The sequence below is a fragment of the Chlamydotis macqueenii genome, chromosome 3 (genome assembly GCF_036417535.1).
Source record: "Chlamydotis macqueenii isolate bChlMac1 chromosome 3, bChlMac1.mat, whole genome shotgun sequence".
In the NCBI taxonomy this organism is placed as follows: domain Eukaryota; kingdom Metazoa; phylum Chordata; class Aves; order Otidiformes; family Otididae; genus Chlamydotis; species Chlamydotis macqueenii.
Window position 1 is genome coordinate 126,224,493 of NC_141558.1, and position 25,395 is coordinate 126,249,887.

At 44.3% G+C, this 25,395-nt stretch overlaps 1 protein-coding gene across 1 annotated transcript; it reads left to right on the plus strand.

The window, feature by feature from the left end:
• Nucleotides 1–24,859, plus strand: ZC3H6 (zinc finger CCCH-type containing 6). The gene is made up of 12 exons (XM_010116112.2): nt 1–706; nt 10,449–10,629; nt 11,995–12,120; nt 13,127–13,382; nt 14,286–14,407; nt 16,395–16,511; nt 18,004–18,115; nt 18,643–18,752; nt 19,540–19,793; nt 20,366–20,886; nt 21,161–21,400; nt 22,389–24,859. Exons 1-12 carry the CDS (start codon nt 615–617, stop codon nt 23,888–23,890), a joined length of 3,633 nt encoding a protein of 1,210 aa, XP_010114414.2. The 5' UTR covers nt 1–614; the 3' UTR covers nt 23,891–24,859.
• The last annotated feature ends 536 nt before the right edge of the window (nt 24,860–25,395 follow it).

Consider the following 25,395-nt stretch of genomic DNA (forward strand, 5'->3'; position numbering starts at 1 on the left):
GTGGTTGGCGGCGGCGCGGGCGGGTCCGCGGCCGCTGAGCCAAGCTGGTGGGGGGGGGGGCAAGCGCCGGGGGGGTCGCTGCCGCCGCCGCTGCTGCCGCCGCCGCCGTTCTCCTCCTCCTCCACCGCCGCCGCCACCACCACCACCACCTCCTGCTGCCGCCGCCGCCGCCATTTTGTGAGAGTGCCTCGAGCGGGCGCCATGTTTGTAAGGAAGAATTAGGGCAGCCATCTCCGGCCACCAGCACCTCCCTTCCCCCGTGTGTGTGTCCTCTCGTTCTCCTGTGCCCCGGGCCTGCTCCTCCGAGCCGCCGCCGCCGCCGCCACCTCCTCCGCCTTCCTGCCCGCGCGGGGCGGCCGGGCTCAAGCCTGTGCAGCCTCGCCCTGCACTGAGTGCCCGTTAGTGTCTCACTAAGTAACCGTGAGTGAAACCTTCATCATCTCTCCTCACTGAGGGACCCGACCCTCCTCCTCACCGAGCCGCCCCCTGAGCGGCTGTGTGCGCGCCGCCGCCGCCGCCACCTCCTCCTCCTCCCTCCGCACCACGGGCAGCGGCAGTGTCCTGCCTTCCTCCACCTCCCTCCTCCTCCTCCTCACCACACCACAGCCAGCACAATGGCCTTTGAAAGCCTGTTCTCCAAACCCCCAAACCCAGTTCTTGACCCAAACATGCCCGACTCTGACAGGCAACATGCAGGGGACGAAAGGTCGAGTAACATTCTTCTCTCTCTCTCTCTCTCCGCTTCTCATAATGGTGATACTAGTGGGGTGATGATGATGATGATGCTGATAATGATGATGATGATGCTGTGTCTTAATGTGCCTAGGGGGTTAACGATGTTTTTGTGGGGGCAGGTCACTTTCAGGCTGGAAGAGCGGGGAGAGGACTGGGGTGGTGGTGGGGGGGGTGCTGGTGGTGGTGGTGGGGAATGCAAGGAGGGGAGGGGAGGTGTCACTGCATTAAAAGTGCATTTTTTTTAGTAGGGTTTTATTTTTTGGAATGCATGCCTTTTACATCTTCACTTATTTATTCTGGCTGGGAAGGGGGACTGTTTTCCATTTCTTTCCATAAATTGCACTTTCCAGCGGATGTCTGTTGAATGTCACCATTGTTCTTTTTCTCCCTTGCCCTGGCGCTGCTAGTCAGGTAGGAAAGGGTGCCTTGAGTTGTTTTTTTTTTTGTTGTTGTTTTTGTTCATACAAGAATCTCTTCACTAGATCCATATTTAACGTCATTTTCTTGCCAGATTACACCGTACACGTTTAACTGGATCTTTTTTTTATGCAGATTAAGCTCTTGACTGACGTTATCTTTGCCACCTCTCAGTCCCCATGCGCAGAAAACCAGAGTCCTGTTCATGGTGAAAGGACCTCTGTTCCTCCCTCCCTTTCTCTCCTGCAGCTGCTGGAAATTCAAATCCTTTCTCCAGGCAGCCCTGGCCTTCCTAACTAGTTCCAAAAATACCATGCCAGGCTGACAGCAACCAGTCCTTCAGTCGGAGCATTTGTGACACAACTGCAGGAGTTAAAAATGCTGGTTTTCGACAGCCAGGCTTCAGCCTGTCCTCCCCACACAGCTCCACAGTACTTGCTTCAGAGGACTGAAATACACTGGGAGGTCAGAAAGAAAGATAAAAAAAAAAAAAAGGCTTTCGAGTGAACGTAACCGTTCCCTTGCTGGAGAAAGAGTCACTAATTCTGTGTTACAGAGTGGGAAGCGGAGGGCCGCACGAGCTGGCTGGCTGGCTGGTCCAAAAATTGCAGTGTGATTTAGTGACGGGTTCAGGGCAGACCCCGGAGCTGCTGATTCTTGTTTTGACCTTCCTGCTTTTAATTGTGAAACAGTGTTAAGTTGTGTCGTGCTCTGTGTTCCAAAAAGAGTGCTGTGTAAAAAGCAAACTAGTAATCCACTGGGATTGCTGGAAGGTAGGGCATAACTACGTATTAAAACCGTGCAGCAGGAGCAGGCAAAGTGTTCTAGAGTTCCTGGAGTTACTAAGTCTGTGACTTTTTAGCGTTTTGGGGATTGAAAATACTGTATGCTTTAAAGTCCTCCTTGAGGGCAAGCTCAAGTTACCCGCTGTTCCGCTGGAAGCGTCGTTTTTCTAACTCGGAGTTACTCATGCGATGCTGACAGGTAGTGTTCCTTTAACCAGCTGTTCTCACCAGTACGCCGGTCGTTACGCTGGTAAATTACAAATCAGAATAAATAAGTACTACCTAATAGCCTAATGTGCTTTTAATACAGGTTCAGTTATAAACATTGCTTTAGAACGTTTTAGTTGCAGAAGACTAACAATAAACACATCTACCTGTTAAAGAATACTTTTTGTAAACGAGACTTTTCTACAACTTCTGCTCCCCTCTGATCTGTGCAAAGTGTATTCTTAATACACCTAGGGCGTTGTTAAAAAAAAAAAAGCCCCAAATAGAACTCTCTGTATTATATCAGGTGTGCAAATGTAATCCTGTCACAGTGCAATACTTTAACTTTCTAAGGTTTGTAATGATTTCCCTGCCCGCTGGTGACTGGGAAGGCCTAAAGAGAAAGGGAGTTTTTCCCATCCCCAGAAAACATGGTCGCCTCGCCAAGGGGCGGGGCGGCACAGCTTTAACTACGAAGGACTTTTCGTGCTGAACTGGTTTTGTCCAGTCTCCCTTGTAGCCGGTTGAAAAGCCAGTTGTGAGTTCTGCAGCAAAGGCGCCGGTACCTGATACGCTCGCGTTCTGAGCTACCTTGAATTGGAGCCCCACTGTGAGACCAGTTTGGTATTTTAAAATAAACACGTCTGGTTTCGATACGTTTTATCTTGCAATCAATTTTTTTCTGCACCGGTAGCTCAGCAGGACTGGTTTACTGGAGGTACAGCCCATCATAGGAAGCTGCTGAAATGATTTAACAGATTTGCTCGATTTGTGCAGTGTAAATGAATTTCTGTTAACATTAGTTTGATTTTGAACTGATCTGTAGAATTATAAAGAAGTTGGGTAGTGTATTTGAGGAGTAGCAAAACCTTGTCTGATCACGCTTTGAATATTCTGAGGTGAAAGATTGTTTTATTCCAGAGCCTGTGTTTTCTTGGTTTATAGATGGGGCACCTGATTAAGTGGGGAAGATTTCACATTCTTTAAATATTTATAGTTAACTCATTATGGATATGTTCTCTTTGATGAAACACTCAAGACTTTTTCTATACAGTTTTTCCTTTTTTTTTTTTAAATTTAGGTTAGGTTTTATTAAGGATTGCTTGTCATGTAGGGAGTCTTCGACAGAGTGAGAAAGAAGCCCCAGGCAGGGCGCAGGCAAACTCAGTTCCAGCAAATAAATACACCAAAATCCTCACGGAGTGGACGCAGACGCAGGTCCCCCTTGCCACCAGGGAAGTGAGGCTGCCTTGGAAAGAGGAGTCTCGCTCTCAGAAAGGAGCCCCCGTGTCGAAGCAGCTGTGCCTGCAAATTGTTGCTCTCCTCCGGAGGTCGGCCAGGTTTGATCACTTTGTTTGTGGGTGCTGTTACCCTCGTCTGCAGGACTGGGCGCTTCATGTTTCGCCTCAACTCTTTTGCAGGCATTGTCCTGCTTACACAGCGTGCTGTAGGTGAACGTACCTGCCTAAGAGGAGAGTTAAATGCTTGTCACAACTACAAAAGAGTTCAGTCCTCACCCAGCCTTCTGTGGACTTTGATTTTCTGACTGACAGTGAGCTGTTACAGGCGTGAGGAGGACTTGTTTGCCGCAGTTGGGTCTGCGCTTGAAATCGGTGCCAGATTTACAATTCGCCAGGAACCTCCAAAAAATAACTTGGAGTTCATGTATTTTTAAAATCTAAAACGTTAGGTTGGTACTGATACTTTCTGTTGGCTCTCTCTGCTTTACTGTCATTTGATCTCCAGACTTGGCCGTTTCTTATACCATTATCTGCTGAAAACATAGCAGTGACCCAACGATAGGTCTGAACGCTGACATGCTCGCTCACAGATCACAGAGGTGCAAGTAATGCTTCTGTAGCTGGCGTGGTCTTACGAGTTGCACTGCAAGTGTATCAGGCCCCTTTTTATGTGCTCGTGGTACAGTAGAGGAAATTCTGCAGCAGAGACAGCTCTCTGACAAACCCGAGTGGCCTCTGCAAAGTTTCTTTAGAAAATTGCAGATGGTGTTTGGAAATGCCGCTTCGAAGCTGGGCTTGTCTTTTGCGTTCCAGGTTCCTTTTCCCGAGAACCGTGCCAATCCTCGCTGTACGCTTCTTAGTTCCGTATTTGATATAGCTCTTACATGTAAAAATTAAGTTGCTATAGTCACTTTCTTATTAAAGATAAGCTGATTTGAGTTTTACGAAAGCGTAGCTGAAGTGTTTGATTATGCCTGCTTCTAGCTGTGCTCTTCCGCAGCCTCCCCTTCACCAGCTGTGTGTGCCTGGTGTACGTCCAGATGAGCCAGGTGCGTAGAGATTCCACCCGGCCACCTCTTTGGTTTGACTTTCTCTTCCCAGTTTCCCACTCCAGCTCTCTTAGGAACTGCTTGCTCCCTTTCCGTGTGCCAGTTTCGCGCTCCTGTCCTCGGCCAGCGCGATTTACACCGTGCTGCTCTAACAGGTCTGGCTGGTTCACCCTTGTGGAGACCTGCTCTGCTGAATTACAGCTGGTGGCAAGCGAAGGGAAAAACGCAAGTGGCGCGTTGTAACCAAGATGAGTTACGGCAGTGAAATCTGTGTTATATACCTTAGTTGTACATTTTCTGCGTTACTGAATTGCAAGCGGCTTTGCCTGCCTTGTGCCTTCATCCGCGGGGCTCCTCAGCTCCGAAGCGCCGTAGTGTTACAGGTCAGGGAAGCATTTGTGGAGCTGAAGGGCGAAAGATCTCCTCTCATCCGCTGTTGCTGTTGTCCAGCCCGGCTGCTCTCCCTGTCTCCCTTGCCGTAAGGCCTCCATCCATCTTTAGTTAAACTTGACGACTTAACTGCCTCTGTTTTATTCTGCCTGCTGCTTTAATGCCCTCTGACCACGTGTGCATAGCTTGGTTTGAAAACGTTCACTTGTAGCTGGTTTGAGAGTTTTTTTTTTTTTTCCCAGTAATAGTTAATCACCGAAGAATGTGTTCTTGTGAAGTTGAAGTTGTTTGTGATCGCTGAAGGCAGCCTTGTAGTGATTTATTGTTTTGGAGCACGATGTCAAAACTTGCTTTGACATTAGGAAACTAGGAAGTGAAGAGATAATTGCTCCCAAATATGCCCTGTGGGCAAACAGGGCTTGCTTGCCGTCTGGCAAACATTGCAGGAGTGGCAAAAACACAGCTGGCTGACAGAGCTGTTACTCCTTGTCCTCCCCGGGAAGAGGAGGTGGCCTGTGTGAATTTCTGTGATTTCTTCTACAGTGTTAAACCCCGGAGACGGTTAGGCAGCAGGCTGAGAAGGTGGGCTTTCCAAAAGTTGCTCCTTGTCCTCCGGTACCACCGCAGGAAGCTATTTTTTGGTATGCCTCACTGCTGTCTTTCTCACTTCCTTCCCCCATTTCATGGGAACACAGTATCTGTTACAGCCAGCCCTGGGGATGAATGCAAAACAGAGTTTAAAAAACACGAGCGATCTGGTCCGTAACTTTTCACGACACGGTTTCACTGCCTGGCTGTAGAAGAACTTCACGTTTGTAGAGCGGTCAAAACTAACGGGCAGCTGAACAGTGCCGTAAGTGACCCGCGTAACATCGTCAAAGGAGCCAGTGCCGATTCTCGGTGCACGCTGCCTTGCTGTGTTGACTGCAAAAGCACCTTCTAGTTTTGTCGTTATTTTCCCTATTAACTCATAAATTCTTTAGTGTAGCAGTGTGCTAGGACAAAGGGATTTCATTAAGTTTAGCCCTCGAAGATCTTTAGACGCATAATTTTCGTATCACTGAGTTGTGTCCGAGTTACTGCGCTCTTCATCGTTTTATAAAACCGAAACCTTACCTGTGGGAGTCTCGCAGTTTCATCGCGTGATAGCGAAGAGGACAGAAAGTGCGTAGTGATGAGAAGTGATAGCCCTGTACGCCTGTGCAGTCACGACTGTTTTTCCAGACCCACTGGGTGTGGAAAATATGCGTAGAAGGGAGATGTTTGCACCCTTTAATTTTTATCTGTTGTATACTTCTTGTAGTCTTGGTAATGCTTTCAGAAGCTCTTGGCTACTTTTGTTCTCTTTAAGGCTTATTCCAGTAACTAAGGTCAAAAGCATCATCTTCTAAACCAAAATGTAGTTGTTTTTAAATGAGACCTTTCCTCAGCTGGGAATCAAGCCTACCGAAAATGGACTTAACAGAAAATAACATTTGACGATAGAGATTCACATTCTGGTTGTATGATTTCTTTCATGTAAGTTCTTAAAACACACAGAAGCGTCATTCTTGCGTAGCACTTGCTCCGTCTGGAAGTAGGCTAACTACTCCTGGTAGGAAGATTGGAAAAACAGTCCCACGGGGAAAAACTCTTTGAGTTTTCTTAAAATGTGCCAGAGCTACAGGCATCAGTGTGCTGAGAAAATGCATGTCGTTTTTGTATCTTGGACTTAAGGAGCTTGAGTTGCAAATCTTCTTTGAACATAAAGAATGCTATTTTTAAAAGTGGCTCGGACTAAGGGCAGGAAAGCTAAGTTAAAGCCGAGTCTGAATGTTAGAGATTAAACAGTGGAGTAATGGTGAGTTACTTTACCTGGGGGTTTCTATTTTCCCTAACCAAATATTTGCATAACTGCGCTTTCAGTGATTTCACCCGACTGATTCTCCCTGAAAAATCATTTGGCTTCCGTGCCTTTCTAATCCAGTTTGGAGATGCTGTAGAAATACGCTTGGGAGAGTGGAAACACTTTGTTTTGTTTTCACGTAGCCGTCAGGCTCCGGGTGCCTGGAGATTGTGGATGAGGGAGTGATGCGTCAGCGATTTTAATTCTTTCTCTTGGATTTGGAGGTGAACCAAATGTTTTTTGTGCGCGCCTCATCCTTGTACAGGAAAGATCATGGCCAGCGTGTTGCCTTTTGTTTAGAGTTTGTGTAGCTCGTGAAGTCTCGCTGATGATACTTAATTTTGCATCTCGGGTGATTTGGATTGCGCTGGATTGTGTTCACTGTCCCTTGGGCTATGAGGAAATAGTACCGTATGGCAACATCCGTTAATCGTTCAAGTCGTCCGGGGCTCGTTATGAAGGCGTTCCAGTGGCGGCCAAGCACCTCTAAGCAGCTTAAACCGGGTATTTTAATGAAAATGCTTTTGTTTCTCTTCCAAAATAACCTAAAAAGCACTAGGATGCAAAGGACTAGGTACTGCTAGCTGAGCTCTCTGGTTAGAGGTGAGGAACCTCTTCTGCTGCTTTCTCTGCCAGAAGTTTATACTGCAGGTCTGCGCTGCAATAGATCGGGGATTAACTTCTTTTAATCTGGAGGTGCATCAGATTTAGCTCAGCTTTGCAAATACAAGTCTAGAATCCAAGAAAATTAACACGTGGCAGAAATTTAAATTTGCCAGTGTTTGTTCCTTCAGCGCAGAGGCTTTTTGACTCCCGAGGTATGCGTTGTGTGGGCATCGTAAACTGTTCCCCCCACAGCTTGTTGGTGTTACTTCAGCGAAGGTTGGTTTTGTGGGATAATGTAGTCGAAGAGAAGTGAATCTTGAAAAAGACAACAAAATTACACTTCCTTGCTTTTCGAGATGGAGAAAATGTTGAGTTTTGTGCGGCAGGCGTTTCCAGCGATAACAGAAGCGTACTAAGATATTGTGTAAACCCGGAATATTCCGTAAGCAAGAAGCTGTGCTTTGCAAAACAGAAATTGTTAGATCAGCGTTGCGATTTGTTTGCTGTAGATAGCTGCCAAAGGGAGAGCAACCTGAGACTCGACCCCGTTTCCTAGAAAATCATCTGCTAGCTGTGTTTTTTCCAGACCACATCTGTTTGTTGACTTGCATTACTCATAGTGGAAAAGGAGGTAGCCTTGGTTCACATCACTGAAAGCCCTTCCCAAAGCTGCCTGCTGTCGCCAAGTCTGTGGAATATGTTTAGGACCTGAACTTCTAAAAGGGATGGGTTCTGCACTCGCTTTCTAGAGCACAGCTCCAGTTTGGATTTCAAATGAGGAAAAAAAAGGCTGTAAAACAGAAGGTAATTCCTTCCCTATGAGTCCCTTTAAACTCTCCTTGAAGACTAATCCACTTACGTCCCAGAAATGATACATTTTTGACCATTATATTTTCAAATCATATTTGTCTGGTCTTTTTTTTTTTTTTTTACACATTCTCGGAGTTCAGTGCTTTAAAAATTCTAGGATGTTGTGAAAAGAATTTAGGCGCTTGGGAATTAGAGGACTTTTGTAACTTCGGCTTTGAAATGCAATCCAAAGGATAGTGTTACTGCGATTTTGCATGATTATCTCACCTAGAAAATTATTTGAGTCCTGGATGCGTTACGGAAGTGTAAATATATGACGACAGTTCCCAAAGGAACTGGTAGCTGGTAAATACCTTTTTTCCCCAAAGAGTATTTTCAGTGGGCATTTTACTTAAGAGGATGTTTTAATTGAGTAGACGTCCTTGAGAGAGTCAGTTTAGCTCGCTCTGTCAAAATGTGAACTATTGTTTTTTCTAGTAGCTACAGCTGTTTCATAAATATTTGCATTTCAGTTTCGTTAGGCACGCTTTATTAATCAAGTATCTCCTGGAAAGATGTGACAAATGCTTTCTTGGGATATGGCGTGATGTACTTTGGGATTTGTCAGGGAATACTGGAGATAATGGACGCTGGTGTTTGAAGACAGGATTTATTTTATGCTTGGGGTATATTCTGAAGATCCTTTATCTGTTCTTAAGTGTGGAAGTATCTTTGTATTAGGTTCTCCTTTGCGAGGCAGCGTTAAGGATGGTGTATGAGCAGAACTCCATGAGCACCTTGTAAAAATCACATAAAAATGGGTTCTGAAGCTGCCTCTCCGCGTTTGGTGCCCACTTGGTAGCATCGTGCGTTGCTTAGAAATGTTCTTCGAGCCCCCTTCTCCATCATTTAATGCAGCAAAGCATCTCCCTGAGGTTTGGATGTGTATAACTTGTCTTTGCGTGGTGGCGGTGGGCTGCCACGCGGCGACAGGAGTGTCGCAGTTGCTGTAGATACGCTGTAGGATCCTAGCAGTAGTTGAGAGTTGCAGGCGAAGAGGTGGTAACTGAGGGATTCCCTTAGTTTTTCTCCAAAGCCTTTTTGCGAGTCGATCATCTGAGCGTGGGGATTTTTTCCTTCTTTTTTTTTTTTTTTTTTGCCGGTTAGTGATCCACAATCATATCTTGGTGGTGTGGTTTTGTGTTTTTTTTTTTTTGTTTGGTTTTTTTTTTATTCTTTTTTTTTGTGTGTGTGTTTTGGCTTTGTTTTTTGGCACTGTTGCTAAGAGCATTTAATGGTAAGAAGTTGCAGGACATAGGAGGTGACAATGCAGCAGCCGTGTCTTCTCTTTTGTTCTCCCTTGCGTATCCATTTATCCTCAAAACAAAAAGTCAGAACTTTGGGTTGCTTCTGACTTCTTAACCGCTGTTTTTTTACTGTGGAGTCTGAGATCGGAGCCTGGTACGTTCATAGGATGAGGGTTCCAGATACCCTAGGAGTGATGATGCTTTCAAGCAATCTCCATGTAAAAATTCAGGACTGAGTTTCTGTAAGGTTCCACGATGCCTGCAAAGGCTGAATTCCTGAAGCTGCGGTAATGTACGAATAATTATAGAGAGCCAGTTGTCAGCGTTGAAAAGCAGTAAATTCTTCCACAACCAAACCTCAGCAAATACCAAACAGCAGAAGGGAAGCTGAGGTTGCGTGTCTGAAATGGGTTAGCTGGTGTTTGGTCAAAATGTTTCTTTCATGGCAAAATATTTTCAGGGTTGTTATTGTTTGGGTGGTAGACAAAACTTTTACGTTTGAAGTCTGATGTAATCATAGAAACCTTTTTTTTCCTTACTGAGGGAGATAAGCACGAGCCTTTTGTTATTTCGTCTACAAGCATCCTTTGGTGTTGCTCCAGTGTGAAGTTTTGTGAGACAGTCACATTCATATGCAGAAGTTACACTCACATGTGTCTCGTTCCGTTTACAGTATTTATCGAAGTATGAAATAACCCCCTACAAAAGTCAGTGTTACAAATTTTAAAAAGAAAAAAAACCCCACCCTGGGTAGCTTAGAAAAATCGCATAATCAGATACCTGGTTTCTTTCAAATTTTGCAGTACAATTCAGGGCCGTTTAACGGCTTGCTTTCCATTTTGGTGTAGCTTTAAGAGAAAATTCTAAAATCCTAGTAGTTCTTGGGGTGTTAATGTGTATTAAAAAGTTTATGCACCTGTATGAAAGTGTAACCGGTGGAAAGAAATACTGCATGTGTTTATTTTTACTGTGCTGTTGGACAGGTGAGATGGATAGTAACGTGTAATTTTATTGTATTGATATTTTTCCTCCTACAGAGAAGATGGAGAGCTAGAAGATGGTGAAATAGATGATGCAGCGTATGAAGATGTGAAAGAACATGGTACAAAAGGTGATGATAAACAGAAAAACGAGAAAGGACATAGAAAATCACGGAAGAAACGCAAAAAAGAAAAAGAAAAGAAAAAATCAAAAAGGAGAAGACGGGATAAGCATAAGGTTAGGAAATGCAAAACAAAATACTGGAGGCACTTATTTTAATTCCAGGTTTCCAGGTTTAGATGAGAATCCAGGAAATTAGAGAAGAGACTAAAATGGTTTTATTACTGTTTTAGGCGGTCTTCAGTCTCTGAGGGAAAGTTTTGGGATTCCTATCTTACCAGTGCACTTCAGTATTAAAGAATTTGTTTAAATAGACTTTTGACACATCAGAGTGAATATTCATGTGTTTCAATGGCAGGTTATGTGGGCTAAAAGACGACAAATCATTAAATAATCCAGCCATAGCACATTTCAGATGATAGTTTGGTAACTCACTTGTTAGCTTTGCTTAAGTGGATTTTCAAAACCTTGGTTTTCATCTGTCTAAAAGAAGTACAAAATCAGATCGTGGGTGTAACCATGTTATTTGTGTTACACATCTTCCTTGGATGCTTGTTTCTTTTGGTACTTCTTTTAAGAGCAGTTTACAAAACACTGACTTTTGTGAGCGTTTTACTCTTTGCCGTTGTCTGGTTGTGGCAGGTCTGGCATGAAAGGCTGAAATGTTAAATCTCTTCTTAAATTGTCTGAATCTTAAGCAGCAGTGTAAGTTAAGCATTGGCCGCTGACAACAGTAATGGTAGCTGAACCATGGCGAGTGGGAGTTTTTTAGGAGAAGAGGCAAAATGTAAATTTATCAATTTCCCTTTTTGTACTAACTATCATATTTATGGAAAGAAAAGATTTCGTGCTAGTTAAGTGAATTCTTCAGTAAAGTGCGTTAAGATAGTGTGTCTAGTATGTATTTTAATCGACTTAAATGCAAGAGATTCACAAAATTGTAACCTAGAAAATTAAACCTGATAGTCCTTTTCTAAAAATCAAAGAAATACAATATTCCCGTATGGATTCCTCTCTAGATTTTCTGCAAAACAATACATCTAAATAAAACACTTGCCATGCAGTGACGCGGAATTTTCTGCCAGCAGAAAATGACAGGATGCTAATAATTTCTATGGTCATGTGCAGGCTTCTAGCCACCTCCCAGATTTGTCAGCCTTCCAGCAGCATCCCTGCTGTGTCGTGGAGAAGCAGGGCTGAGCGAGACCCGTAGGAAGCTGATACAGCCCAGAGAAACCGCATAGCCCTCACTGTTTACGTTCGGAAGCCTCATCAGATCAGATCTCTTTCTCTGATAAAAAGAGTGGGTCATCAAAGAGCGTGCTTTCTTTAGCTTCCCCCAGAAGCAGGGGTTTGGGAGAGTTAGGAAGATATTTTTGTTTGTGTGGATAATGCTTCCTTTAAGTTCATACACAGCAGACCAGTTACACAGGGAGTGATGTAACAACGTTTGAGAGCGCTATTTTCTTCTTTTTTTTTCAGCATAACTCCCCTTCCAGTGATGACAGCTCAGACTACAGCCACGACTCTGATATTGAGCGTACAGAAAGACCGCATAAAAAGAGCAGCAGCTCTTCGTACAGAGATTATGATTCTTCGTTCAGTCAGGTAGTGTTTTTTTTAAACTGATATCTCATGTCTTTGCTTCGGTGTAATTTAAAAAAGGCAAATGTAAATGGTGTGGGTTTTGAAGGCTGGGTTGATCACAGTGCCAGTTCTCACAGATTTCAGGAAGCTCATCTCGTTCTCATCTCCTTGGGTAGATTTCCAAATGGAAAGCAGGAACGTAGGTGGTGTAAACAAGCCCGATACTATTTTTTCCTCCATCAGGCAACAATTAAGATATCTTTATTTTGGCCCACATTGGATTTAGACTGTACTAAGAGGAAACAGTTCTTGAAAGCCCTGTTTAAATATGTAGAGTTGATTCTGCTCTCTGATAGTTCCATTTGTCCTGGCTTTTCTCAGTCTGTGCAGCTTAACAGCCCTTCTGAGACCGCTGGGTGAGGTAGAATGCTGTTCTCCAAAGCTGCAATAGAGCAGCTAGAGGCTTGGTGTAACTCTGGTGCTTCAGAGGAGAGGAGATGTTCCTTTTAGCCTGAAACCATTCCAGAAAGCCAGCCTAATTTATTAACAAGCTGAAGATCCTGTCTGCAGAGGCCGGAGAAGGAACAGCGCTGGCTTAGGAGTGGCCATAAGAAGTATTTCATCCTGACTGGCAGAGACAGGGCAGATTGCATCAGCTGTGTCCGAGCTGGTCAGGATTGGAGATCGCGAAGGGGAAAAAGTTCTTTTAATCGTCGTTCATCTGCATAGCACTTAGAGCTGCATACGTTAAAACGCTTTGTCAACCTCACTGAAAAGTTTTCTGGAGTACAGATGCTGATGCCGCTTTTTTAAAATGTTTTTTCCAATTTTGATGCATTCGGAATCAAAAGTAGTAATTTTTACTAAATAACTTTCCACTGTGTGTTATTGATGCTTGTTTGTGCCAATGTGGTAAGACAGCATGACAATAAAACAGTGTAAAACCAGTTGGTTTTGTAGAGCAGTTTGGAGGGGTGGTTTTTGAAATACTGAGTTGCTTCTAATCAACGCTGTCCCTTTCATACAGCACGGACACGTATCAGGAAATTACATGAGTTCACAGAAAATGCAACATAAAAAAAATGTGAAAAGTAAGGAGTACGACGACTATAGTCATTACAGTGATGAAAACTTTGGTAATTATAACGAGGAAGAAAAGGATGAAGATTATGCTGATCAGCTTAAACAATACAGGCAATCTAAAGAGACCTCCAGTTCTGATTTAGGACCTCCATTCCCAAAAGAACCAGTGAAAAAACAGGGGATGAAGGGGATCCAGAAAGGTAAGATAATTTGGATCGTTCACTGCAGTAACAGGCAGTGGCAGGGGTTGTATCGTGCGTCATTTCGGGGTGTTGGTCTTGAGAGCTGAGTGAAGCAAGCTGCCAGTGTTGGCTGCCCTCAGTGAGTGATAACGCTGTTGGTCCTGAAGGAACAGCATCCTGTGGTTGCGCTCATGCGTATGTTGAAGAAAAAGATCAAGTGTTGGGTAACGTGTACGAAGTAAATAAAGAAACAAAACCCTGTTAAAAAGCCCAGGTCTGGCCTCTGTATTATGAGGGGTCTTCTGACTTCCCGGTTGTCTTGTGTTGCTGCAGTCAGGGTGTTTTCACTGAATCATCCTTGCTGTCGCAAAGTGGCTGCCACCTGAAGTGGGCGTGACGTGCGCAGAACTTTGGTTTTGTTTGGTTTTAAATTGCTGAGAAGGCTGTCTCGGTGGTTTCAGTCGAGACCATGACACCTGGCCTGCTGCTGAATGGGTACTTACTGTCTTGAGAATTCCAACAGTTACCGTTAAATGTTTTTCTATTCAAAGCTGTGCTATCACGTTCCGTGTTCAGAAAGTGACCAAACGGCACGATATTCCTCAGGTATCTGGGCTGGTTCGAAATAACGTGTCTGCACTTCTCGTTTTGAGCAGCTGCTTTGAACAAGATTAATTTGATATTCAGTTTGTCAGTCTGCTATTGATTTGCAGAGCTTTTCAAAGAGCAGGCAGTCGCACAGAATTACAATTGGCTTGTGTATCTGTGCTTGCCAACTCGCGATTCAAGACAGCGTTTAGGAATTCAGACTGCAAAAAGGTAGATGTTTAGTTTGTTAGATTTGTCGGCGTTCTGGGTCACTAGATAACCATTTTTCTTTACTTTCTGAGGTCATTTCAAGAGGTCACTGCTGTTTTTCAGGTATTTCTCAAAGAGGTAATAATTACAATGTTGGTCGAGGGCGTGGAATGCAAAAGAAGTTGAAGCGTAAAGATCGTGGAAGGGGACGAGGGGGCAATAAAGGATCCGATGGCTTTCATGAGGTACGTGGAATTGAAGCTGACTGGATGCTTTGCTTTAACAGAAGACTATTTAAAAATAGATAGCTTTAAACTTTTTTTTCTCTTATGTAGGCAATTACTAGAATTCTCCAGCACTTGGTGTACAGAGTATAATTGATAACCTAAGCTAATACATAATTTTCATAATTACAAATTAAGACGTTTTGCTACTACCAGTTCACCTTAGATTTTTTCAGCAAAGAAAATGGACGCCTTCACGGCTTTTGCCAGTTTTCATCAGGATCCTGAAGGATTCTTCTTCTCTTTCCGTAGCTGTGACTGTGGGAATGGAAATACACGTGCCCTTGGTTTTCATTTAGTAATTCTTTGCGCAGGCATTGGAGAAAACATAGCGTTCAGCATTGCCACGGTATTTGTAAATGTCTCACTCCAACCTTCATTTACATGAGAAACAATACAAAATTGATGATTAATGGATCAAATCCATCCGTGGCTGGAAAACAGTCTTTAAGCCAAATCATACTTAAGTCTGCATATTGCAACTAAAAGGTCTGTGGTTCTGCTCCCTTCTGCACTCACAAATTCACGCGGCTGGCTTCTCGCTAATGTGGTGATGTGTAATTCAGCCACGTTAGTTTTTCCCCGTGTTCTCCAGCTGGGGCTCCCGGGTGGCCCCGATCAGATTTTCCTTTCCCTACTTTGCGTGTGGTAGGGAAAAGGGCAGCTGTTTGATCTTCGTTAGGACGAAGCCTCATTTATAGGACTCCTCCTTTCTGTTGCTGTAGAGCGTGCCCTGTCCTCCAGTGCCGTCTCCCAAACCGTGGAGAAGGGTGGAGGCGAGGAGGCAGCTCCAGGCAGGTCCCAGCAGGGCTGGGAGGCAGAAAACAAAAAAGCTGGGCTTGTGGCTACAGCGAAATAATGAATTCTGTGACGCAGACGCTGAGCTGCTTAGCGTGGTGGGGTAAACACTGAGGCTCCCGAGATGCCTGGCGACATCCCTGGGATCCTCGCTGGCACAGTGGGAGCGTTTCAGCCTTCCTTGGGCCGTTGTTTCAAGTGCTTTGTGGCGTGGGACGGTCACTGGTTTGCAGTGCTCCCGGAGAGACTTGCAGCATTGTGTTCATGTGATACTTGCATTAATCTTGAAGAGGATCAAGAGACTCAAAGCTTCTTTGTCTGAAGCAGTTGACATTTCTCTGGATTTAATGTGTTCAGAGTAGAAAATGGACCTTGACTGATCCAGCAGTGGCATTTCTAGCTTCAAGATTCCTGCTTCTCAACATCAACAAAATCCGCTAATCATTCTTAGTTAATGTTTTGCGACGTTGCTTAATTTGCTGGGCAGAATGAGACCAGACACCTGATGTGCTGCTGCCCGTGTGCGCTCACGGTTCGGTGTGGTGACTGGAGAACCGTGTCCGTTCCGTCTCAGAAGTTCCTACTCACAGTCGAATCCCTGCTTGTTTTTGTGAAAATGGGAAATGGGAAAAGCCTGTTTCCCTCTGCCATCACATCAGTAGGTGACCACCTAGCACTGCAAAGACGACGTTTTCCGCTGCCCTCTGTTGCAGCGTCACAGCGATTCGTTAAAAGCCACCTTCAGCTCTGCCAGGCCCCCTCAACACCTGTCCCAGACTCTCTGGTTAGATGAGTTTACTGCTGTTTCTTTAGATTGTCTCAAGTGCAGCTGCCACATGGGAATCAGATCAGAAGAGGGAACAATTATTTTCCTCACCAGGTACATAATGGTTCTTACGTGTTGGGTCCTGATTGAATTGTGCTTCGTCTCTGCTTGGCCTTACGGTATAAGCAAACAGGTTATTTTCCTTCTAGTGGGAGAAAAAAAAGAAGACAGATAATCTGGAGATAACAGTCGCGTGAGAAGCACGTAGAAGGGAAGGATTAGCAAAGTACAGTGGCTAAGATAGTCATCTGGAAGCCTGCACGGTGACTCAGCTCCTGGTGCTGAATAAGTAAGCGTCAGTAAGGATGTTCTTTTCTCTTACAGGACGGCAAGCCGGTGAAGAAATGGGTTAATATGAGTCAGGAGTTCATAAATCAGCATACGGTGGAACACAAAGGCAAACAAATTTGTAAATATTTCCTCGAAGGGAGGTGTATTAAGGTAATTACGCCCTGTGTCTGTCGGTCTGCTGCTGTGGTGTGAGGAAGGGGAGGAGGCGCTCTGTTCCTTTTTACTTCAGCTGATGCCGAGGAAGCTTGCATGCTGAAACGCCGTGTTTTGATTTCTTGTGTTTTGCATATTTACAGATAAATGCCACCAGAAGTACTTGTGGAAAAATATCCCCTTCTGTTATGCATTGTGAATTACAATAAATTCAATTAAAAATGAATGTGTTTGCTTATTAGTATATACAGTGAAACCATCTGTGGTTGTATCATGTACTTACAATAGATCGCATGTAAATACACCAATCTTACAAATGTGGAATCTGTAAACAGGCCGTGATTGCTGAATGTATTAGATTATCTCTCTTTTATGTGCTACTGCTAATTTTGAAACATTGTAGGAACTGCTTAATTATGCTAAATTATCTCTCTCTCTAAAGTAAAAAGTGGAATTGTAGTAATAATCCCCCTACCAAAGAATCGTCTTCCTTCAGCCAGCAAGTGGAAGGCAGCAGAAAGAAGAGAATGCTATTCAGAACAGTCAGCTGTCAAGCAAAAGCCCTAGCAAGACAGTCTCTTATTACGTAAAAAAAATTACTGGTGCTTCATTTTGAAGCTTATGCTGCCGTGGAGTTGGACGCTCTGGTGTCAGACTAGCTCAGTCAGTTATAAAACACACTTAAGAAAACCGCATGCTTCTCCAATAAGTGAGTGTGTCATTTATATTTGGTTCCTCTGTGTATTTAGAGATAGAATAGTTTCTGTTTCTTTTTCAAACGGTGAAAGTAAAGGTGAAAATGAGTGTGTTTTTTTTTTCCCCAAACCAAGGAGCTGCTGAATGCATTGTTGCTGCCTTTATGTCTTTTAGGATGCCGTGCTCACTAAGATGAATATTTGCTGCCACCTTCAGTTTTAAAACAAGTGTCTGAAAGAGCGCTTAGTATATTTTTCATGAAAAGAAATTAAAAAAAAAAAAAATTCCAAACCCGCTCTCCAGCAAATTAATCCTAATGTATAACATGATACGGCTGATATAAACTTGATATTACCCGGATTCTATTTTTCCTAGTGGGAGAGTCTTAATACCTTGCTTGTTGGACTTTTAATTTCTCCCACACACCCTTAAAACAGAATCAGGTTTTCTGAACAAGTGCATAATTGTTTCTATGGAAAATAATCTCAGTAGAGTATTTGTTGAAATGCCTTTTTAATGCTAATATCTAGGTGGAGGCAGAGGAAAGAGCTGGTTCTGTAAGAGCAGCTTGTTTTCCGTCACCACACGTATATTCTTTTGAGTCCCGATTCAGGAATTGTTTCTCTACGGCCAGGCCCCCCTGCTGCCAGTTTTTAGGGACAGGCTTATAATGCAGTTCTGTGTTAGTAAAGATAAAGTTTAAATTAAACTGAGGAGGATGCTTTACTTGAGATATGAAATGGAATTTCTCAGCATCTCAGATTGATAATTTTTCTTGTTTTTTTATTTATAGGGAGAGCAGTGTAAATTTGATCATGATGCAGAGATTGAAAAGAAGAAGGAAATCTGCAAGTTTTACATACAGGGTTACTGCACCAAAGGAGAGAACTGCATTTATTTGCACAATATCCTTTAAAAAAAAATACTTGAATTAAACTGAAAGCTTCTATTTATTCTTAATTGATGTAATTGATTTTTAAGGGTAGCTATTTATTTTCTTAAGAGACTATGCCAAACACTATGTAAGTTTACCACAAAAAAGATTATTTTTCCGCTCAAATACTTAGGAGGAGAAAATACATATGAAATTACCGGTTTGTTTTCAGTTTTAAGAATTTTTAATGTTTCGAAAGGCAAAACCCCTTGAAGTTAGATGCATTCTGGAATTGAGACCTTCATCTTTTTAATCACAATTTTAGAATCAAGTGAAAAAAATCATATTAAGGCCACAGTAATGTAATTATTAGTAGAATGTTAAATGGAACTAGGAGGTAAGTTGGTTATTAGCTTTCAAAATTTTTAACGTATTGCTTTGGAAAGATAACATACTGGTGAAGAACTGAAGGGTAGTTTCAGCTGAATTTCATAAACTTGCCGAACAGCGCAAACTGGAAGTCAGCCTTTGTTGAGGAATCCTTAACACATTGCTTACATGAATTCCCTTGCAAGTTCTACCATACCGGAGCAAAATGCTATCAAGGAGATAAGTGCAAGTTTTCTCATGCTCCCCTGACTGCGGAGACAAAAGAGCTGTTGGATAAGGTGAGCAGTTCATAGTCTAAACACAGGGTTTGTTACTGGAGGGAATAGGGGGGAGTTGCTGGAAATTTCCGTGGGATTCTCGAGGAGCGTGGTGCTAGACAGAAATGATGTTAAGCTTCCCCGTTCCTCAGCACGGTAAGTCTGTGACCGGGTTCAACACCAGGAATTCCCCTTGCCGTCAGTTATTCCGTTATTTTTTAGCCGTATCAGACTTGTTTATTTTCACAACTCAAGCTTCTGCCCATGAACTTTCTTTTGCGTCCCTTTCTGTGGAAATCTTCGTGTACTCTGCAACAAGAAGTGTGGCTTTTTATGTTGTCTGCCTTTAGCTGCCTGGAAGTTTGACTACTTCCCCAGGGTGGGGAAAGGAATGAGGTGCCTCCTCTGAATGATTCATGAAATTCTGACCTTTGTGTTAGGTTGGGTACTCGTGTCTCTCTCCCGTTACTGTACAACAGGCCTTAACAGAAAAGTGGCCTGAATTTAACAGGAGAAACGTTACGAATCTTAGAATAAGTCCTTCAATTTGTGTCACTTAAAATCACTGTTTGAAGGAAATGGGCTTGTGTGAAATGGTCCTTTGCAGACTACAGAAATAGTTCTGTTCCCGGCTATGAAGCAGCATCCTGCAGAACAAGTAATCATAGATTTATAATTTGTCTGAGTTTGACGCCAATGTACAGTAGCGTTGTAGGAGATAATTACATTTAAATGGAAAGTGCAGGACTGAATCCAATTGCATCTACTGCAAAATTAATGAAGTGTTTGTCACATGGCCTCGTTCTAGGTTTTGAATACTGAGGAGGAACCGCAAAATGAAGACGAGAAAGAACTGGAGGAACTCAGAAAGCGTGGCATCGTTCCTCTGCCCAAGCCACCACCGGGCGTTGGGCTTCTGCCGACCCCGCCAGAGCAATATCCGTTTTCTGAGTCTGACCTCGAAAATTACCAAGATCCTTCAGGAGACTATAAGAAAATCCCGTCTCTCTTTGAAATAGTCGTGAAGCCGACCGTGGATTTAGCACACAAAATTGGAAAAAAGTAGGTTTTAGAATTTTGTGTAGGACTCTCCTTATATCGTGGTTGCATAAATATTTAATCAATCCTCTTTGTTTCTGTCAGAGGTGTATACTTCTGAGTATATTGCTAAGTTAATGATCTGACAAATATTGGCTGTTATAATTATTTACTTATTTAATGCTTTCCGTAGAAGAGATCTTACTGAGCCGTGACCTTCCAGAAACCATTGGCTGGTGCTTGCCTTGCCTGTCTCCATTTGCAGGTTGCGCAAAGTTCATTCTCTTCTAAAATCTTTTTGCGGTTGGCTTTTTCATGACCGAAGCCAATGGATGCTCCTGTGTTCAAAACTCTTGTGTGTAGCAAACGTCCAGCTCTGCATGTGCTAATATTGGAAAAATGTTCTACTTTGAGACAAACTCTGCCGTGTGTAATGTATAGAGTTGCTCCCTTTGAAAATTATTCTGCTGCTTTCAGTTTTTTTATCCAAAATAAGTGCAGACATCTGGAAGAGTGAGGAGGGGGAGGAGATAGCTAATAGGCTGTTGATCTTTGTAGGTGCAAAACCGGATTCACTAATTTTCTTTTGCCCACAGGCCACCGACCTTTTATAACAGCGCGTCACCGCCGAGACAACCGTTTCAGGGAAATGACTCGCATTCTCAGCATATGTATAACCCAGGTTCAAGTCCAGGGCCGGGACCCGGCATGTCGCAGGGCCATAACGGCCCACCAATGCACCCAGGTTCTCCCGGCCATCACCCGTGCGCAGGGCCTCAAGGCCCCGGAATGCCGCAGAGTCCTCCCATGCAGGGCGTTCCGCCAGGCTTTCTCGGGCCGCAGAACCAGACTGGTATGCCTATGCAAGGACAGCAGGGTGGTCCGCCTCTCACGCCGCCCGGTCTGGGCGGATCTTACAACGCCCCAGGAGTTCAAGGACACATGGTGAATATGGGAAGGGAGAACCATTGTCCTCCGGGGCCACAGTACCAGCAGATGCCGGGGGAGCGGCAGCCGAACATGAATTACGAGCCCATTCAGAACCCGACGGATTTCTATGACAATTACTATTCTCACCAAGCCGTGCATAACTTCCAGCCGACCAATAACTCTGGTGGTAAGGACATTTTAAAAATTGTTCTTCCTTAATATGGCGCTTCGTAGTTGTACGATACTAAAACATTGTGGCTCCAGAGCTGAGCAGTTGGAAGAATTTTGGATAGAAAGCCAAACCTCTGGGAATGTCTTCAGCGTATAGGCTTTTTCAGCCGACGCTTTCCCGTCGTGTTTTGCTTGACTATCTTTTATCTCCTCTGCTGTAAAAGCTTGTGTAGGATAGCTGCTAACTGGTTTGGTTTTTTTTTTTGTTGTTTTTTTTTTTTGTACTGCAGATGGAACATGGCATGGAGAATTTACAGATCACCAGGCTCACCTCATGGCTCAAGAGTCGCACCAAGGCGGAAGCGAGTCAGACTGCATGAGTAGCCATATGGGCCACAAACCAGCCATTAACGTGCCGGATTTTCTTCCGGCGATGCAGAAAGCCCTTTACGTAAGGCTTAGTCAAAAGCATCAAAGAGATGGAGACTCTGTCAGCAGCCAGGGTCAGAGGGCGATGAGCAAAGACGAAGGTAAAGATATTTTTTTCCTCTGTGATACCTGAAATTTGCCGTGTTTAATCTGAGTGTCTCTTCCGTAACCTGGACAATGCAGAGCAGTAAGCCTGCCGGTCAGATTCAGCCACCCAGAGTGCGTTTGTCCCTTGGCCTGCTCCCTGCTGCGCCCTTTTCTGAGGTTATGTGACCGCAAATGCACCTTCTGTGTGGCCAAAAGGCGGTGTAACGGAAACACGTTCCCATTAGCTGCCTCCAACAACGCGTCGCTGCCTGTGGCTGAATATTCAGGTGGCACACGAGGGTGGAGGAAACGCGTTACTGTGCGCACCGGGGATGGCGGTGGGTTTTCTCTTCGTTTCTCCTTTTGCTGAGCCAGAACAGGCTTCGAGGCTCCTTCAGTGAGTAGGCGAGTTTAGGGTTTGGACCTGAGCACACAGCTGTGTTGATGCGGCTTTCCAGGAAATTGCACAAGGTAGTCGAGAATTTCTCCTTTAAAATTAAATTTTCTGATTGCTTCCCTTCCTGAATCTTGACCTCTCCCCAAAACCTTGTGATTTGGGTTGTAGTAGGGCAGCAAATTCCACATTTGTAATCTCTCTATTTCTAGATTACTACAAGGTGCCATTTAACTTTTTGCTTTGCCCTCTTACAATGAAGGTCATTTTCATCAAGGTTCAGATTTTAAATGTTTTTTTTTTTTCCACTCGTACTGGTAGAAGTAATTGTTTGAAAGCAGGTTGTTTTCCCAGATTAGTATTGACAGAGAGATACATAGAGAGAACGCAGCAGAGTTTGGGACTATCTCAGCTAGCTATGGTATTTTTGTTATGTCAGTTCTTCCTTGAAAACGATTTTTGCCGTTTTAGATTACAGTTGTTAGAAAACAGGGAGCGATGATGTGATATCAGGCCTTTTCAGTTTGATTTTCCTGAGAGTAAATGTGTTGTATTCCCTGGTGATCATTTGCTTGAATAATTTTTTATTTTTTTAATTTTTTTTTAAGATGACAATGTCAACTGGTATTCCAGCAGTGAAGAGGAAGAGGGGAGCAGTGTTAAATCAATACTAAAAACCTTAAAGAAACAGAGCGAAAATTTTAGGAATCGGCAGCAACATTCCACGGAGCAGCACATGCTTGGTATTCCGACTGATCCGAGGCTGGCAAAAGAAAAAGGCGCAGGGCCTCAGGCCGCTGACCCGAGGCTTCGCGCCTCTCCGAGGTCCAACCCCAGAAAGCCTTCCGAATCCGCGGCCTTGGACCCGCGGCTCGTACGGGATCCCCGGATGCACAAGGTCAGCGAGGGCGGTCACGCCAGCTCGTCCCTCGGGGGAGCGAAGCTGGATCTGCACCATGCACACGCTGGAGTTAAAGTCAAGCAAAAAGGGATGGATGACGATGAAGAGGACTCGGAAAGAGAACTGAGGGAACGAGCTTTTCTGATCCCCTTGGAACCTTTGCCTGGCGTAACGTTAAGGGATCCCCGATCCCAGCTTCGGCAGTTCAGCCACATTAAAATGGATGTGACCCTGATGAAACCAAACTTCGCTAAGCATATCGTGTGGGCACCCGAAGACTTGCTCCCAATACCTTTGCCTAAGCCTGACCCTGTCTCTTCAATCAATTTACCTCTTCCTCCGCTCATCGCTGACCAGAGACTGAACAAGCTGCGGAATTTGAAAAATGATCCCCATCCAAACGCCATGCCAGCTGACCCGCGACTGGCTGCAAAGGCGAAAAACAACTTAACGGGCCGGAGCGGCTATTTGGATCCCTCTGCAGATTCCCATGCCAGTAGCTCGAGCAAATTAGGAGATCCTCGCTTACAAAAAAACGTCGATCCCAGACTCCACAGACTGTCGAGCGCAGATACGCATCATGGAGTCGCGAAGGATTCGCACCCTGCGAAGTTTGACCCCCGCCTGGCCAGATCTGCCGCTGGCTCATCGCAGCCCTCGGAAGCTGCGCCTGCTAAACCTGACCCGGATGCTCTGCCTCCGTACGCGCCCAAGTTATCATCGAGCGGCGTTAGGCTGGGGACTCCGGGCTCCATCCTGAGCGGTATTAGTTTGTACGACCCAAGAGATCCCAGCTCGTTGTCGGACACGGCTCCGGCCAGTTCAGGAGAGAACGGGGAGAACCAGAAAAAAAGCATTTTGAAAAATTCTGGTAAAAACGAACCCGGTCTCTCAGAAGAGGCGTCGCTGCAGAAGGCTGCCTCGAACGTGGAAAAAAATACGGAAGGATCAGCAGAGGCTACTTCAGAGAAAGCAAATAGCACCAGTAAATCTCAGGCTAAGCACTCCAGCGCCGCGCCTGCGGTGCATAATCTGCCGATCCAAGCTCTGTCGGGATTAATCAGGCCGCAGTACAGTGACCCGAGGCAGGTCAGACAGCCGGGACAGGCCGCTCAGGCGCAGGAGAGCGATCCCAATGGGGAGTCAGATGATAAGTCCTTAAAAGATGTTTTCAAGACTTTCGATCCGACCGCTTCGCCGTTTTGTTAGCGATTGATTTTAAGTCTTTTTACTGTTGTGAATATTGCAGTTTTCTGCTGTTTTGTAACTGGTTTACCTCTTTGCTTTATTTATTTTTAAATTATAATTATCAACACTTTTCAGCTGCTAATCTCAGAACCACATGCAGTTATACAGTATGCTCTAGTGTTTGCAAAGCTGTGGTATTTTCTATAGAATACTTTTCCGATTTCAGGGAGACTAATAATTGACACGTAGGAAAAAAAAAACCGAGAAACAAACCACCACAAACCGACAAACCAACCCCACGTATTGTGTTAGAGCTGATCAGAGCACTTTCATTGTAAATACGTCATTGAGAAAGTCCGAAGACCTGTATATGTGTGAGCCGTCTCTTTCATAAACGACATTTAGATATGATTGCCGCATTGGTATGATTGTATAGATACAAGCAATATTATGTACATTACTGCGAGAGACGCCGTTTGACGAGGGTCGCCCGCCGCGTCAAGCCAAACCTACTAACCGATTCGAAACCCCCGGCAGGGACTTCGCAGGAGAACGGCGCTCCTCCTTTCCAGATCGGTTGATGTAAGACATTGACAGTTTTTATTCATGCAGTCGATATTCTTAGTGTAAAAGAGACCTATATCGCATATTGAGGATTAAAAATGTCATATCTTTTAAAAGTATTTTATTCTATGCTGTATATAGAAGAAATTGTGAAGTACATAACTAGAAGAAAGTTACTGTTAAAAGTGGAGAATACCTAAGTTGTCTAATACAAAAAAAAAAAAGGTTTTTATTTAATTTTTTTTCACGCATACACAACTCTGATTAGTGCTATAAGTTACATTGTGGTGTTCATGTATTTCAATGTATTTTTGTATCCAGCTGCTTAATTTGTATTGCTTTTTTTGTATTGATGTAACTGCAGTACTTGTATTCATGGTGTCTTTACGACATTTTTAACAAAACAATTAAAAAGGGTACCGTTAACGCCTGGCAGTGACTGTGATGTTGACGGCCTGGCAGCTAGTTCATCTGGGGAAAGAGCAGCGGGGCGTGTCGGAAGGACGAAGGTGACTCAAACTGGTTTGCAGGCGGACGGCGGTGGCTTTTTAACCCAACCTGGTCCTGCATCCCCACGCAGGCAGCTTGCCGCGTGGTTCCGAGATCAGAGTGCCGGTCTGGGGAGAGCCGTCGCCGTTCCCTTGCTGCGGTTACCAGCCTCGCTGTGAGAAGTGTCGTGCATGGTCTTTAATTTCTGAGGGTGTTGCATGCCGAGAGCACAGCTGTCCACAAAACCTCTCTTGTTTTGCCTTTGGGTTGCTTTTTCTATAGAGGAAATGTAGTCACCCCTCGCTAGCTACGTTCACAATAAAAATTCGCCGTCTGCGCAGCTGCCGTCTGCTTCCCGCCCACTTGCCATGTTTCTTTCCTTGGTGGACCTTCTCTTCGTTGTTTCTGTTTGTGGGCACGAGTACCGCTTGTGATTGGGACGGTGTAATGTTCTACCACAGTTTCTGTGGGTT

Coding starts and splice junctions, on each gene's coding strand:
- ZC3H6 (XM_010116112.2), top strand. CDS start 615: ATGGCCTTTGAAAGCCTGTTCTCCAAACCCCCAAACCCAGTTCTTGAC. Junction 12,121..13,126: donor ATGATTCTTCGTTCAGTCAG/GTAGTGTTTTTT, acceptor CCTTTCATACAG/CACGGACACGTATCAGGAAA. Junction 18,753..19,539: donor CAAAAGAGCTGTTGGATAAG/GTGAGCAGTTCA, acceptor GCCTCGTTCTAG/GTTTTGAATACTGAGGAGGA.